The sequence below is a fragment of the Schistocerca cancellata genome, chromosome 3 (genome assembly GCF_023864275.1).
Source record: "Schistocerca cancellata isolate TAMUIC-IGC-003103 chromosome 3, iqSchCanc2.1, whole genome shotgun sequence".
Lineage (NCBI taxonomy): Eukaryota > Metazoa > Arthropoda > Insecta > Orthoptera > Acrididae > Schistocerca > Schistocerca cancellata.
Window position 1 is genome coordinate 517,835,625 of NC_064628.1, and position 15,208 is coordinate 517,850,832.

At 38.5% G+C, this 15,208-nt stretch overlaps 1 protein-coding gene across 2 annotated transcripts in view; it reads left to right on the forward strand.

The window, feature by feature from the left end:
- Window positions 1-462: 462 nt before the first annotated feature.
- The window catches only part of LOC126175322 (DIS3-like exonuclease 2), a 236,843-nt gene continuing 222,097 nt past the window's right edge, over window positions 463-15,208 (forward strand). The window contains exons 1-2 of one of the 2 annotated variants that reach the window (XM_049922035.1): window positions 463-887; window positions 11,591-11,947. In XM_049922035.1, coding sequence (XP_049777992.1) covers window positions 628-887; window positions 11,591-11,947 — 617 coding nt within the window. In that variant the 5' untranslated portion in view covers window positions 463-627. The remainder of the gene's footprint in view (window positions 888-11,590; window positions 11,948-15,208) is intronic. The other variant, XM_049922033.1, reaches the window with a different exon arrangement.

Sequence of the window (15,208 nt, forward strand, 5' to 3'; positions counted from 1 at the left end):
AGAGTAGCATGGAGAGCTGCATCAAACCAGTCTCAGGACTGAAGACCACAACAACAAACAACAGCAACTCCTCCTCTTATCAAAGTGCCCCTAATTACATGTGCTGGAAGATTATATCCACTTACATTTACATTTTTCATGCCAGTGACTACATGGTGTTCAGACACCTCAATTTCTAAAGTCTTCTAAACAAACAAGACGCTCATCTACTTTGTTTTTTAATTCCCTGATATTCTGGTGCAAGATTTCAGATCATAGTTAAGATATAATTTACCGTCTTATTTCGGGTAACTACTACGTAGTATAGTGCGAAGTCAAGCAGTTCAGGAGTAGAAAGAAGTAGCTTCGATGTTGAACATGAGAAAAAAAATTCGCATTTGCGTTTGTGAAAGAATCTTAGGTCGATCGCCAGCGATGTTACTTCACGGAGCAGTGAGCCTACAAGTGATTTGACGTATCAACTGATAGCAGACGGTTTTGTTTTGTTGGTAGTAATGCAGAGGGTACTTGTTTTTTAGGGAGTGTATTGTAATTGTGCGAGATGTGTTGTGCGGCGGCAGTGTGATTGCAACTACTGATGCAAATTTTTAGAAGTTTTATTTCGCTTTCAGTAAGACAGTTAATGTAATGGGCGAAAACATGGGTGTAATTCCAGTAGATGGCAGTGATTTTCCTGAAATTACGGAAACATTATCAGATGTTACGAAAGAGCTTACAGTTACCGAGACTGACAATATAACACTACAAGCGGAAGACTTGATAAATGTAGGTGTAAGTTGTCCGGAAGAGGCCGAAGGTGACATTGTCTGCACTGAAGAAAAACGAAAGAAAAGACATAGGATAAGGAAGAGAAAGCCCAAGAACAAGAACGATACAGGCTCTGAAAGGTAGGCAATATTTAATAGAGAGTGTTCATAAGGTCGAAAGGTGGACACTAGTACTATACGTTCGACAACTCCAGCAGCATCTATCCTCAATTCATTAATGTTTTGAGGTAGTCGACATTTAGTATGACATCTTATTCATGTCATTTATTTCTACACAAAACTGGAGGTGACCAGCAAAAAAGACATGGGCCAGCTGTTTCTTGCTAATTCATTGCACCTGCATTTTATTTTTAAGGTTTTTCTTCGCCTAAAACAAGCTGAAAGATATATAGAATTTGCTCCTGGTTTTTTATGTGTGATTATTACAATCATGTTTTTAAAAAATCAGACTAACTTTATTGCAATATAGTGATGGAAAGCTGTTGGACACCATTTCAGAACTAACAGTGATTCAGATCACCATTGTAACTTTTAGATAGTCTGATGTGTGCTGTTTAGGTAAATAAGTTATGATGAACAATGTGGTGTGCAAGTTCTGGTAGTGAAGTCCATGGCTGGATAAGTGTCTTCAGTAGAATTGTTAGTGGTACCACACTAGCCCTATATAGTTTCCATGCTAATAGAATTTGCATTGCAAAAAACTATTTTTGTTACTAGTGTCCAATTGGAGGATTCTTTCTGTTTTATATTTGTCATTCTTATGTGCATTATAATTGGAATTAAGGTAGAGTTTTGAGTATGGTTAGATAAGACAAATTGGACAATGAATATATCATAAGGCCCCTGAATAATGAATGGTAAAAACTGAACTGCTATGTTTCTAACTTTTGGATAACTCAAATGATGTTTATATTTTATTGCTACCTAAATGTTTACTTAGACACATCGATTATTTATACTCAAGAAGTTGATACCAATTTGAAATAAGTATTAATAGGTCTACTTATACTTGGATTCTCCAATCCTCATTTATGTTTAATTGGAGAATTTATATTCATTCTGTGTTAGTCATTCAGCATTAATGGCTGTGAGAGATTTTGTCAGTATGCTTAACTTAGTGATTTTATAAAAATATATTTCTTCATTGCTATGTTTATATTTCTAAATAATATTCTCATATGTGAAATGGGTTAGGCCTAACTAACAAGAAGGTACAGCTTTACCTTGAATGATTTGATTTGGCATGCAGACACGGCTCTCTCTCTCTCTCTCTCTCTCTCTCTTTTGCTTCAAGTGTTCAGATAATGTAAAATTGTGCACTTAACAAAATGAAAAAACATAGCATCATATGACTGTAATATCAGTGAGTTACTGTTGAAATCGGCCAAGTCATATGTTCCCCTGTGTGAAACACTTCGTAGGGATAAGTGGAGTGATCACATAGTGTCACTCGTGGGTAAACCGGGTTGTAGAGTTAAGTTCAGTGGTAGAATACTGGGGAAGTGCAATCAGTTTGCAAGGAGATTGCTTACAGATTACTCAAGCGGCCGGTTTTAGAATGTTACTCAAGTTTGTGGGACCTGTACGAAATAGGACTAATGGGTAGTGCAGATGGTCACAGGTTTGTTTGATCCGTGGGAGAATGTCACAGAGACACTGAAGGAAGTCAACTGGAAGACTCTTGTAGATAGACGTAAACTATTGTGTGAAAGTCTGTTAATAGGCTTTGAATGATGGCACTAGGAATGTAATGCAACCCTCCATGTATCGCTCACACAGTGATCGTGAGGAAAGGTTATGTTATCAATGCGGCAGAAATGGCTGCTTCCAGTGTATACAAAATGACGACAGTAAAGCCACTGCATGAGCCACCGAAACCATGGAAAATTGGGGGTTTAGGGTGGGGGCAAACTAAATATGCAACTATAAAAGAACACTGCATCACCCCAAAACAAATAGGCCTAACATAAAAAAAGAAAAAAAATACAGCTCTCTGCTACATCAACAAAACCACAGGAATCGGACACTTCTCTTGACCTCTATAGCTCAACTGCAGCTACGGATACCAAGAAAACAACATCTGCAACTCCAAAAGTGGAATTGGAAGTTTCCTTTGACCTACATAGCTCAACTGCAGCTGTTGATACCAAAATCGCAACATTCACAACTCCAAAAAGTGGAACCAACAACTCAGAAACCCAAATACCCCATATTCACAATACCCATTAAAACACAGACAACCTACCATGATATACAACACGAAAAGCATCACAATTACTATAGAATAAAACCAAAACACACACACACACACACACACACACACACACACACACACTCTCTCTCTCTCTCTCTCTCTCTCTCTCTCTCTGACAATGCCACATATACATGTTCCTAGCCCGGATCACTGGAACTGTCATCAACCTTGTGTTGTTGCCACAGATGTGAAACCTAACGTATTCAGCAATAAGACCTAACTTCTGTAGAAACTGTATAACACACATCATATCAAAGCCCATCTCGGAGTGTAATGCTACGTTCATGAACTTCACTGTCATCTCTCTACCTAACAAAAAAGGAATTAAAAAATTAGTCTTCTTTCCCACAACGAACACCAAACTAAACAGACATAACAAAATCGCCAAACACATAAAAAAATCCCTTAAGGTTTCTGGTTAGAGAAGTCTACACATGGGGCTTGAGATATCATGTTGATGACACTTTGGTTAGTGCATTCTTTTTTATACATATTTGAGTAGTGGTGTTAGTTGTTGCCGGCCGGGGTGGCCAAGCGGTTTTAGGCGCTACAATCTGGAACCGCACAACCACTACTGTCGCAGGTTCGAATCCTGCCTCGGGCATGGATGTGTGTGATGTCCTTAGCTTAGTTAGGTTTAAGTAGTTCTAAGTTCTATGGGACTGATGACCTCAGAAGTTAAGTCCCATAGAGCTCAGAGCCATTTGAACCATTTTGTTAGTTGTTGGTAATTGTGTCAGAGTGTGATTGGTGGGTGTTGTGGAGTTTTTTACTCATACATTGGTGTTGATAAGGTGAGATTTTCAATGTTAATCATATGAGTGAGTTGTGGTTTTGTGGTACTGTGGACTTTTCTTTTAGGTGTATAGGTCTAGTGAAGTGTTAGACACCAGATTTGTTGAGTTGTGTGTGGTGTTGTGATTTTGTGGATTTAGTTTGAACTGTATAGTTAAAGAGAAGTTTCTGGTACAGTGTTTTGGAACTGTGTGTTGGTCTATGGTGTTGTGGACTTCATTTTAACTATATAATATAATTCAGGTAACATTTCCATTACCATTTTTATACCTTTTTAAGTTAATTAGCACTGATGTTAGCCATTCATGTCATTGTGCATGCAAATTCAAGCGGCATGCCAGTTGCAGTTGGCATAATTTGCATTTTCATAGCATAGATAATAGTGTGCAAGACTGCTCATCCTTTGCGTCCTTAATACCATCCTGTGTCCAATTTTTGTATTGCCCTCTTGTTCGGTTCTAGGAAACCAAATGAAGAATGCATTTGGTGACATGGTCTCCAGTGGGCCACTTGAATTTGTGTTCTTAATGGCCCAATTGGCTAACTTAATTTCTAATTAACCAGATGAGAGCTATTTCAATGTTTCATTTGTTGGGCTTTTCCAGCACACCTCTGCCTGTAACACATGACAGAAATAACAGTGTTTCCCACAATGTGCATCATATTTTTTTGATTTAGTATGGTTAAGTGATAGTATTGGTATCGTCTGTTGGTTAATTTCTAGGGTATGGGCAAGCACTTGAACAGTAACATACTTCCTTGTGGAGCTGTTCTCACTGGAACACTGACCTTTTCTGCCTCATTCAGCTTTTATAGCTAATTTTGTAATGCACTGTTATCACTTTGTAATTATACTATAACCCTGTATCCCTCCCCCCCCCCCCCCCCCCAACCCTCCCCAACCTCCAGATTACTGCTTCTGTACTATGTGGCAGTCACATTCTGATCTGAGCTGCTGAAGATGGTGGTCATTTGTGCATGAATTGTGCTTGCTACCGTGACATCACTTGATTAATAGAAGGAATCTGTTGGTGGCTCACATCCTGTGGTATTAAGGAATATCACTTTGACAAGAGCAGGAAGTTCGGAGAGTAAAAATTGTACATTTAGACCAATGCTTGATTGTAGTAAGCAGGTTACAATGGATGTAGATTGCAGTAGTTGTGCACAGGATAGACAATTGTGGAGAGCTGCATCAAATCAGTATTAGATTGAAAACCACAACTACTACTGTGTAAATGGTGTTATAAATGCCACAGATTTGGGGAAGTACTTTCTTCTTGCTTGTAAACTATCCTCTTTAATTACAAAATCTACCAATGTAAAACTCATTGTACTTATTTTATGTCCACTCATTGCACACATGGCAGGTTCATATTCCCAGGACAGAGCAATCCACAGATGATTACAGATAGCTTTGATCCCATATCCAATAAAAATTTGCACACCTTGCCTTTTACCTCAGTGGTAACAAAAAGTTCTGCCATTTCCACCACTCATTGTTCTGTGGTTGTTGTATTCACTGGGGTCACTGCCTAGTGATCAGAGAAATCCAGTAACCATCCATCTATATCAGGCATACTATACTCGCACATGTGTTCCTACCATTCCCGTTGTACTTACTGAAATGATGTCCCTGATCAATATGTATGTCAGGTATGCTGAAATCTCCTACATATGCTGCAGAAGGTAGTGTTACGCTATCTCCTAAAGTGAACCATTTGTCTGCAGATATAATGGCAAAAAACCTACCACTTCCTTATGCCCTGTGCCAAAACTGTGGCAGTCAGTACAGATTCATGCATCATTTTCACCAACCACCTCAACTCCCAAACCTATGGCAGTAGCTAAGAGGTCAACACTGGTGCATCTGGAATAACCTTGAGATTTGCTTCCTGTAGTGCCATCAGAGACTGGCTCATCAACCAAGATGCACTCCCAAAATGGAGCAGATCCACTGCCCGACATCAGCCATTGGTCAAAAGTGTCATGGGTGTCAAGTCACAGAATAGCCCAGTTATCACCTTCAGATGTTAAAACTGAAAAATTCCAACTAGAGCCAAAACCCTGCATAAATAATAAGAAAGGAATAGCAAAGTAAATACCTAAACCAAAATGTAATTTAGTTGTTGCAACCAGTCTGACCACCACTTTGAATGCAGATGAGCCTGTATGCAGTATAAGGACAGCACTCAGTTGTGTCACTGTGCTTAGCACATTGGAGTCGCGTTCGGGAGGATGACAGTTAAAGGATGACGGTTAAAATCCCAGTCTGACCATCCTGATTTAGATATCATGGTTTCACTAAATTGTGCCAGTTAAAAGCCAGAATGGTTCGTTTGAAAAGGTGTGTTCATTTTCCTTCCCCATTGTTGAACCACTCTGAACACGCGCTATGTATGTAATGACCATGATGTCACTGAGACTGATCCTGATCTTCCTTGCATTTATCCTACTAGGCACATTAGGTGATCACGTTCCCCATGTCAGAAATTACTGTAACTTTTGCAAAAACTGAAGAAATACCAAGAAGACATCTCTGGATGAGTCTGCATACATTCAAACACTTTTAGAAAGCAAGTGCCGCTTGATGCAATAATAGAATCAATAGCCAACCATGGCCAATTGTGTGTTGAGGTAACAAGCCTTGTGAAACAGTTATCCCCAACTTAAATATTATTCAGGGATTTTAACATCAGCAGGCACTTGCGGAACAGGACCACTAAGAAAAAAAACATAGGATAACTATTAGAAAGCTGAACATCTGAATTAGAACTCTACTTGCTAAACACAGGAGCTTTAATATATTTTAGTGCTGCCTACAGTTATAGCTCAACAATATATCTCATAATATGAGATGAAGGGTCATGGAGACTTTTATGATAGTTACCACTTCCCAAACATGCTAGCCTCTGCAGACCAAAGAGAAAATGAATTCATACCAAGTTGGTCTCGTAGATGAGCGTAACCTCCAAAGCACAGTTTAACATCAGCCAGGAGAAAGTATTGTTCATAGTGCTACAAGATGGTGGTGAGCTCCTTATACTTCTCTTTGTGTACTTGCAAACCTTTTCTTATTCCATAGGATACTGAATGAACATTAACACAAGATGTTAACTCTCGGACTTCTACTGACAAATATACCGAATTGGGTTATGTGAGGAAGCCAGCATATGTTTTTCCAATAAGAGTTCTCCATAGTGGAAGAGCTCAGAAATGTTGACAATTAAAAAAAAATCATGTGTATGTGTTATTTTAATAAAGAGGGTACCGTGATGCCTATGTAATGTAATAACCTGGCTTTGCTGCATGTGATTGTAAGCTGCAAGCTCAGTTTAACATTTGTTCATTAGCTGTTATGTTCTTTTGTATTGACACCATTTTGAAGTTGTAATATTTGTTTTTATTTTATGAGTGTTCAAGATTTTAATATTGGGTATGTACTATGTATCATAACAGTAATGTACTCATTGTGACTAACGTCTGTAATATATTATAAGGTCTTCATGTCTGATTTTATGTCATACTTTTTTAGCACTGAAGATGGTCACACAGTAGCTTAAATTGATTTGCTGTAATAAATGATTTGAAACATCTTACAACCATTGCTGCCAATTTTCTTGTTTATGATACTAATATTGCACCCATTGAGCAAGATTTTAAAAGTTTTATTTCGCTTTCAGTAAGACAGCTAATGTAATGAGCAAAAACATGGGTGTAATTCCAGTAGATAGCAGAGATTTTCGTGAAATTACAGAAACATTATCAGATGTTACGAAAGAGCTTACAGTTACCGAGACAGACAATATAACAGTAAAACCGGAAGACTTGATAAATGTTGGTGTAAGTTGTCTAGAAGAGGCCGAAGGTGACATTGTCTGCACTGAAGTAAAACGAAAGAAAAGACATAGGATAAGTAAGAGAAAGCCCGAGAAAGAGAACGCTACAGGCTCTGAAAGGTAGGCAATATTTAATAGAGTGTGTTCATAAGGTCGAAAGGTGGACACCATCACTGTACATTCGACAACTCCAGCAGCATCTATTCTCTATTCATTAATGTTCTGAGATAGTTGACATCTAGTATGACATCTTATTCACGTCATTTATTTCTACACAAAACTGGAGGTGACCAGCAAAAAAGACATGGGGGCCAGCTGTTTCTGGCTAATTCATTGCACCAGCATTTTATTTTTAAGGCTTTTGTTTGTCTAAAACAAGCTGAAAGATATATAGAATTTGCTCCTGGTTTTTTATGCATGATTATTACAGTCATGTTTTTAAAAAATCAGACTAACTTTATTGGAATATAGTGATGGAAAGCTGTTGGACACCATTTCAGAACAAATAGTGATTCAGATCACCATTGCTACTTTTCAATAATCTGATGTCTGTTGTTGAACAATGTGGTGTGCAAGTTCTGGTAGTGAAGTCCATTACTAGACAAGTGTCCTCAACGGAGTTGTTAGTGGCACTACACTAGGCCTATACAGGTTGGTCCATTGATCATGACTGGGCCAAATATCTCACGAAAGAAGCGTGAAACGAAAAAACTACAAAGAACGAAACTTGTCTAGCTTGAAGGGGGAAACCAGATGGCACTATGGTTGGCCCGCTAGATGGCGCTGCCATAGGTCAAAACGGATATCAACTGTGTATTTTCAAATAGGAACCCCCCTTTTTTAATACATATTCGTGTAGTACGTAAAGATATATCAATGTTTTAGTTGGATCGCTTTTTTCACTTTTTGATAGATGGCACTGTAATAGTCACAAACATATGGCTCACAATTTTAGATGAACAGTTGGTAACAGGTAGGCTTTTTAAATTAAAATACCGAACGTAGGTATGTTTGAACATTTTATTTCAGTTGTTCCAGTGTAATACATTTACCTTTGTAAACGTATCATTTCTGAGAACGCATGCTGTTACAGCGTGATTACCTGTAAATACCACATTAATGCAATAAATGCTCAAAATTATGTCCGTCAGCCTCAGTGGATTTGGCAATACATGTAACGACATTCCTCTCAACAGCGAGTAGTTCGTCTTGCATAATGTTCACACATGCATTGACAATGCGCTGACACATGTTGTCAGGTGTTGTCAGTGGATGATGATGGCAAATATCCTTCAACTTTTCCCATAGCAAGAAATCCGTGGAGGTCAGATCCGGTTAACGCGCGGGCCATGGTGTGGTGTTTCAACGACCAATCCACCTGTCATGAAATATGATGAAATATGCTATTCAGTACCGCTTCAACCGCATGCGAGCTATTTACCAGACATCCATCATGTTGGAAGTACATCGCCATTCTGTCATGCAGTGAAACATCTTGTAGTAACATCGGTAGAACATTACATAGGAAACCAGCATACATTGCACCATTTAGATTGCCATCGATAAAATGGGGGCCAATTATCCTTCTTCCCATAATGCTGCACCATTAACCCGCCAAAGTCGCTGATGTTCCACTTGTCGCAACCATCGTGGATTTTCCATTGCCCAATAGTGCATATTACGCCGGTTTACGTTACCGCTGTTGCTGAATGACGCTTCATCGCTAAATAGAACGCATGCAAAAAATCTGTCATTGTCCCATAATTTCTCTTGTGCCCAGTGGCAGAACTGTACATGACGTCTGAGGTCGTCGCCATGCAATTCCTGGTGTATAGAAATATGGTACAGGTGCATCGATGTTGATGTAGTATTCTCAACACCGACGTTTTTGAGATTCCCGATTCTCGCGCAATTTGTCTGCTACTGATGTGCGGATTAGCCACGACAGCAGCTAAAACACCTACTTCGGCATCATCATTTGTTGCAGGTCATGGTTGATGTTTCACATGTGGCTGAATGCTTCCTGTTTTCTTAAATAACGTAACTATCCGGCGAATGGTCCGAACACTTGGATGATGTCGTCCAGGATGCTGACCAGCATACATAGCACACGCCCGTTGGACATTTTGATCACAATAGCCATACATCAACACGATATCGACCTTTTTCGCAATTTGTAAACGGTCCATTTTAACATGGTTATTGTATCACGAAGAAAATACCGTCCGCACTGGCGGAATGTTGCGTGATACCATGTACTTATATGTTTGTGACTATTACAGCGCCATCTATCACAAAGCGAAAAAAGTGGTCCAACTGAAACATTCATATTTCTTTACGTACTACACAAATATGTGATAAAAATGGGGGTTCCTATTTTTAAAAAAATGCAGTTGATATCTGTTTGATCTATGGCAGCACCATCTTGTGGGCCAACCATAGCGCCATCTGGTTTCCCCTTTCAAGCTAGACAAGTTTTGTTCTTTGTAGTTTTTTCGTTTCATGCTTATTTTGTGAGATATTTGGCATGGTCTCTATCAGTGGACCACCCTGTTAGTTTCCATGCTAATAGAATTTGTATTAAAAACTATATTTGTTACTAATGTCCAATTGGAGGATTCTTTCTGTTTTATATTTGTCATTCTTATGTGCATTATATTGGAATTAAGGTTAGGTTTTGAGTATGGTTAGATAAGACAAATCAGGCAATAATTATATCATAATGCCCTTGAATATTGAATGGTAAAAACTGAACTGCTGTGTTTCTTGCTTCTGCATAACTCAAATAATGATTATTTTTTATTGCTACCTAAATGTTTACTTAGATGCATTGATTATTTATACTCAAGAAGGAGATACCAATTTGAAATAAGTATTAATATGTATCCTAGAAGTCTCAAATCCACAGTTCTGTGTAATTGGATCATTTGTATCGTTTCTTTGTTAGTCAACCAGCATTAATGCATGTGAGAGACTTTGTCAGTATGCTTAACTTACTGATTTTATAAATGTTCTTCTGTATTGACACTATTTTGAAGTTGTAATATTTGCTTTTATTTCATGAGTGTTCAGTATTTTAATATTGGGTATGTACTATGTATCATAATCGTAATGTACTCAGTGTGACTAATGTCTGTAATATATTATATGGTCTTCATGTGTAATTTTATGTCATACTTTCTTAGCACTGAAGATGTTCAAACAGTGGCTGAAACTGATTTGCTGTAATGCTGCAAACTGATTTGCTGTAATAAGTGATTTGAAACATCTTACAAGCATTGCTGCCAATTTTCTTGTTTATAATACTAATATTGAACCCATTGAGCACATGGTCCCAGTGGAATCCAAACTCATGGTTCTGCGTTAGTTATTTTCTCTTTACAAAGCATTAAATTTATCATTGCTGTTGTACCCTTTGATGTGCAAAGTGAATACGATTTGGTATTGGGGAGTATACTACTGCCTCCCACATCCATATTATATAAGGACTTCAATTGTAAAATTAAAAGGTAAATACTAAAAGTTATCATGCAGAGATATGGAGATTTTTTTGTTCTCATTTACCAATTCTGTTTGGAGTAGCCAGGTACTGATGCAACTGATATACTTTGAACTGTCATCTGTAGCTGCATTTGAAACTATATGGAAACTGATACTTTCTTTAAGATGAATGAAGTAGCAGTTGCTTATGGAATTTGAATTGGGTTATTAATACCTTAACTAAGGTATATAAAATAGCTCTTGGCAGCATGTTGTTGAGTAATGGGGTTCAATTTTGCTGTATAATTTTTGGCAGAAAATCTTTTGTTTCTTCATGATTGCTAATGAAAATGTTGTATGTAACTTTTTAATTATAAATAACACACTGACCCATTTTTAACATAAGACTGTGAAACAAGGGTAACAATTTATGTAAGTTTCTCATCAATTTACAGCACAGCTGCAGGAGATGAAAAGGAAACCACTAATAACATCCAGTGCGTATGTGAACATGTACGGGCTATCCAGTTACAAGAGGGTGGTGTGTCAATGTATAATGTCTCCATGTCCACAGTTTTTCATTCTGAGCCAGTTAATGAACAAGCTACAAAACCTGAAATCTTGCAGCATTCTCACACTTCCAGTAAAACCAAAGTTCCAGAAAAGTCAAAGAAAAGAGTGAAGAAATCTAGTAAAAAAAATGTGGCACAAAGACAGCTTTCTGAATCTGTTGTAAGTGACAAGTGCACAGGTGGAAATGGACAAGAGTCTGTGGCTGTAATAGATGCACAAGTTGAAAGTAAAAGATTAAGGTGAGTAGTTGATTCAGTGCTATGTGCAAAATGTTTCATTGGTGTGTGTTCTATTACTGCTGTGTTTATGTTGGGGGGGGGGGGGGGGCAGACACCACCTTCTCTTCCTGTCACCGTTAGTGCAGCATATTGGTGTTATGAGCCAAATGTTAACTAATGTTGGAGGTCAGTTAGTGACTTCTTGTTTATGACAGTGAGACTTAATAGTGCTGTGGAGAACATTTGTTTTAAGATTTTTGAGATCCTGCCTTTAACAAATCCAAAAGCAATATGCAAGTACCTTGAAGGGCACTTAAACAGTCATGATAGCTTCCTTTCATTATCGTGTGCTCGGCTGTATTATAAGACACAGTAATTTCATAATGTGTGTCCTACAGCAGATGATTCAGGCTGAGTCAAAACTCTAGCAACAAAATTTCGGTTGTTGTTGAGGTATATTTTCTGAGTATTTTGGTGTAAGGCTCATAACTGTGTAATTATGATGTACTTTTTTTCCCCCCAGTTAAGTTTGGTTCTATGAAATTACCTTCACAACAGTGACATATCCTGTAATGTGTACTCACCAAACTGCAGAATACAAAAAACAGGGTAATGCAACAACCGTCCAACAGATGCGATTTGCAGCAACGGCTTAGAGTAGTGTCATTGTGCTTACCTTCCGTTGCATTCAGGGAACCATCATGCTCAATGCATATTGGCCAACTCTCCATTGGTATACCTATTGATACTGGTAACTGTCCCTGTTAACCTACAACAAACACAGGCAAACAAGAAAGTCTGAAACAGAATTGATCAGTACTGTATGCAAGCTTGAGGACAAAGAGTAAAGTGGGCATTACAGTGATTAATGATAGTTGGTCTGATTATATCCACATGTGAGGTTTATGGAGCATCTGTAAAGAGAAAGACTGATTAATCTTTCTTTTTATTGTGCCTGCATTTGCATTCAAACAGATCTAAGACCAAAGGGAATGGTTTTGTGTACTTAATTTAGGAGGTGGAGGAGGAGGTGGTGGTGGTGGTGGTGGTGGTGGTGGTGGTCGCAGTCTCCACAGCTACAACTGTGGTTATAGATCTAAGACTCCTGTGTCACATAGATCTGATCAAAACATTTTTTCCACGCACTAGTTTCTCACTATTGACGGTTACTGCGGAAAGAAAATCTCCACAGTAGTATCCTTCACATGAGGATTTTCATATGTGGATTTCAAACTTCATAAGTATCTTGGACAATACTGTATTCTCTATACCCAAACATTAGCTATTTTACCTTTTTGTTCTGCCTAGTGCTCCACAATATTCTGCTTAACATATTGTGTCCTGTTATAGCAGTTGCTGTTACAGGCTATGGATATAGATGTGAAAATCCTTCTGGCCTCAAAACATGAATACTTCACTTTATTTCCAGAAATAATGTGGACTCCACAAATATGTGGAGAATCTGTAGCAGAGTACATTTATTTCTGCAGCAAGACCATAACATCAGGCAGAAAATTATGCTTATGAACATAACTTACTTGTATATCCTGAAAACTATAAGTTACGAGGGAAGTGAACAAGACCAGAGCAGACACCAACAGTCAGTCTCTACTTCTCATACCATCCACTAAATGTCCTCAGACGTGTTTTTCTGGGTGACTTTTCTGAATTCTATCCCTTTTCCTAACCTCATCAGTCCTTTTCCTTAATCCCTTCTCTTTCTTCATCCCTTTCTGCTGAAGGAATGAGCCATTGGCTCTAAAGGCTTGCAGATGTTAATGACTATCATATTTGTGTTTTCCTGCCACCCCTAGGCGAGCATAAAAAACATTTCTTATCTGACTTCCAACTTGAAATTAAAACTGTGTCATGCTGCGCCATCTCGGTGTGTATTACTCTATCTCCGAGTAGGTAAAACACATCATGATGTGGTGAAATACATAGCTCAGTAATTGAAGTCCTTTCTTTGTCACTTCAGTTATCTACTCTACATCTACATCTACATTTATACTCCGCAAGCCACCCAACGGTGTGTGGCGGAGGGCACTTTACGTGCCACTGTCATTATCTCCCTTTCCTGTTCCAGTCGCGTATGGTTCGCGGGAAGAACGACTGTCTGAAAGCCTCTGTGCGCGCTCTAATCTCTCTAATTTTACATTCGTGATCTCCTCGGGAAACCATTTCCGTTAATCTGCTAATTTGTGGCCATCTGTCTTGTGCCATTGAAGCTAAATTTTGTAAGTGACATTCTCCCATGATAGGTACTGCATCTGTTTTGAGTCTTGGACATTTCATTATAACTTCTTCTCTCGTGCCATTCAAAATACTTGTGACACAAGTGGCTCGTTGCATGGTTATCTAGGCTGTTTGCAACCACTGCTTCTTTCAGTCAGATCTGTGATCTGCACCTTAATCCTTAAAATCTTTTCTTCGTATGGGCCTATTTGTATAAGTAACACAGGCTCACTTTCCTTTCCATATGCCGCCTATCTTTGTTCCTTTTTTTTCCCTTAGATGTGGTGTCTTATTGCTTATTTCTTCTGATTTCTCACTCTGGAGCTCTCTCTTCTCTCTTGACTCTAAGTCTGATCCTTCCTGTATTCCTACCGGTATATCTGGTGTCACATTTACCTTCACAACCTGTTTTTCTCAGCTACCTAATTTCTATTCTATGGGACACACTTCCTTTCTTTGTGGCTGTCTCCCAGTCTGCGAGATTCAGCAGTTGGTTCCAGTTCCATCTGTAACTCTACAAGTCTGCACTTGACCCATAGCATCTATGCTGTGTAATGTATGATTACTTTTCAACTCTCACAGAAGTCTCTGCCTGAGATTCCTTGAGTATGGGTCATTTAATTCATCCTCTACTATATGAAACATATGTTCCATATGTACATCATTGCCTAACCCCAGTGTGAATCTCGTGGCTTCGCACATTTCTATATTACTTCTTTAGTGATCCCTTTAAGTTCTACTATTTTGTCGGTTTCATCTGTGGTGTAGGGTGGGGTGTCCGTTTCTTGCTCCACTAAAACTTAGCTACATGGTGTCTATTTTCTTGGTGTGTTTCTCCATATTGCAGTTCCTTGCTTGATGGCTTCTTCTCTTACATTTAAAATAATCCCCCGGATGACTGGATTCATTGAACTTTCCTTTACAAGAGGTGATGGATGCTTCTTCTGTTAATATAAGATCCACTGCTTGCACTAACTTGAAATCCTCTCCACTCACTCTCGTGACTATTTTTACTCTCTCATCTTCGATTCCCTGTATAAACACTGT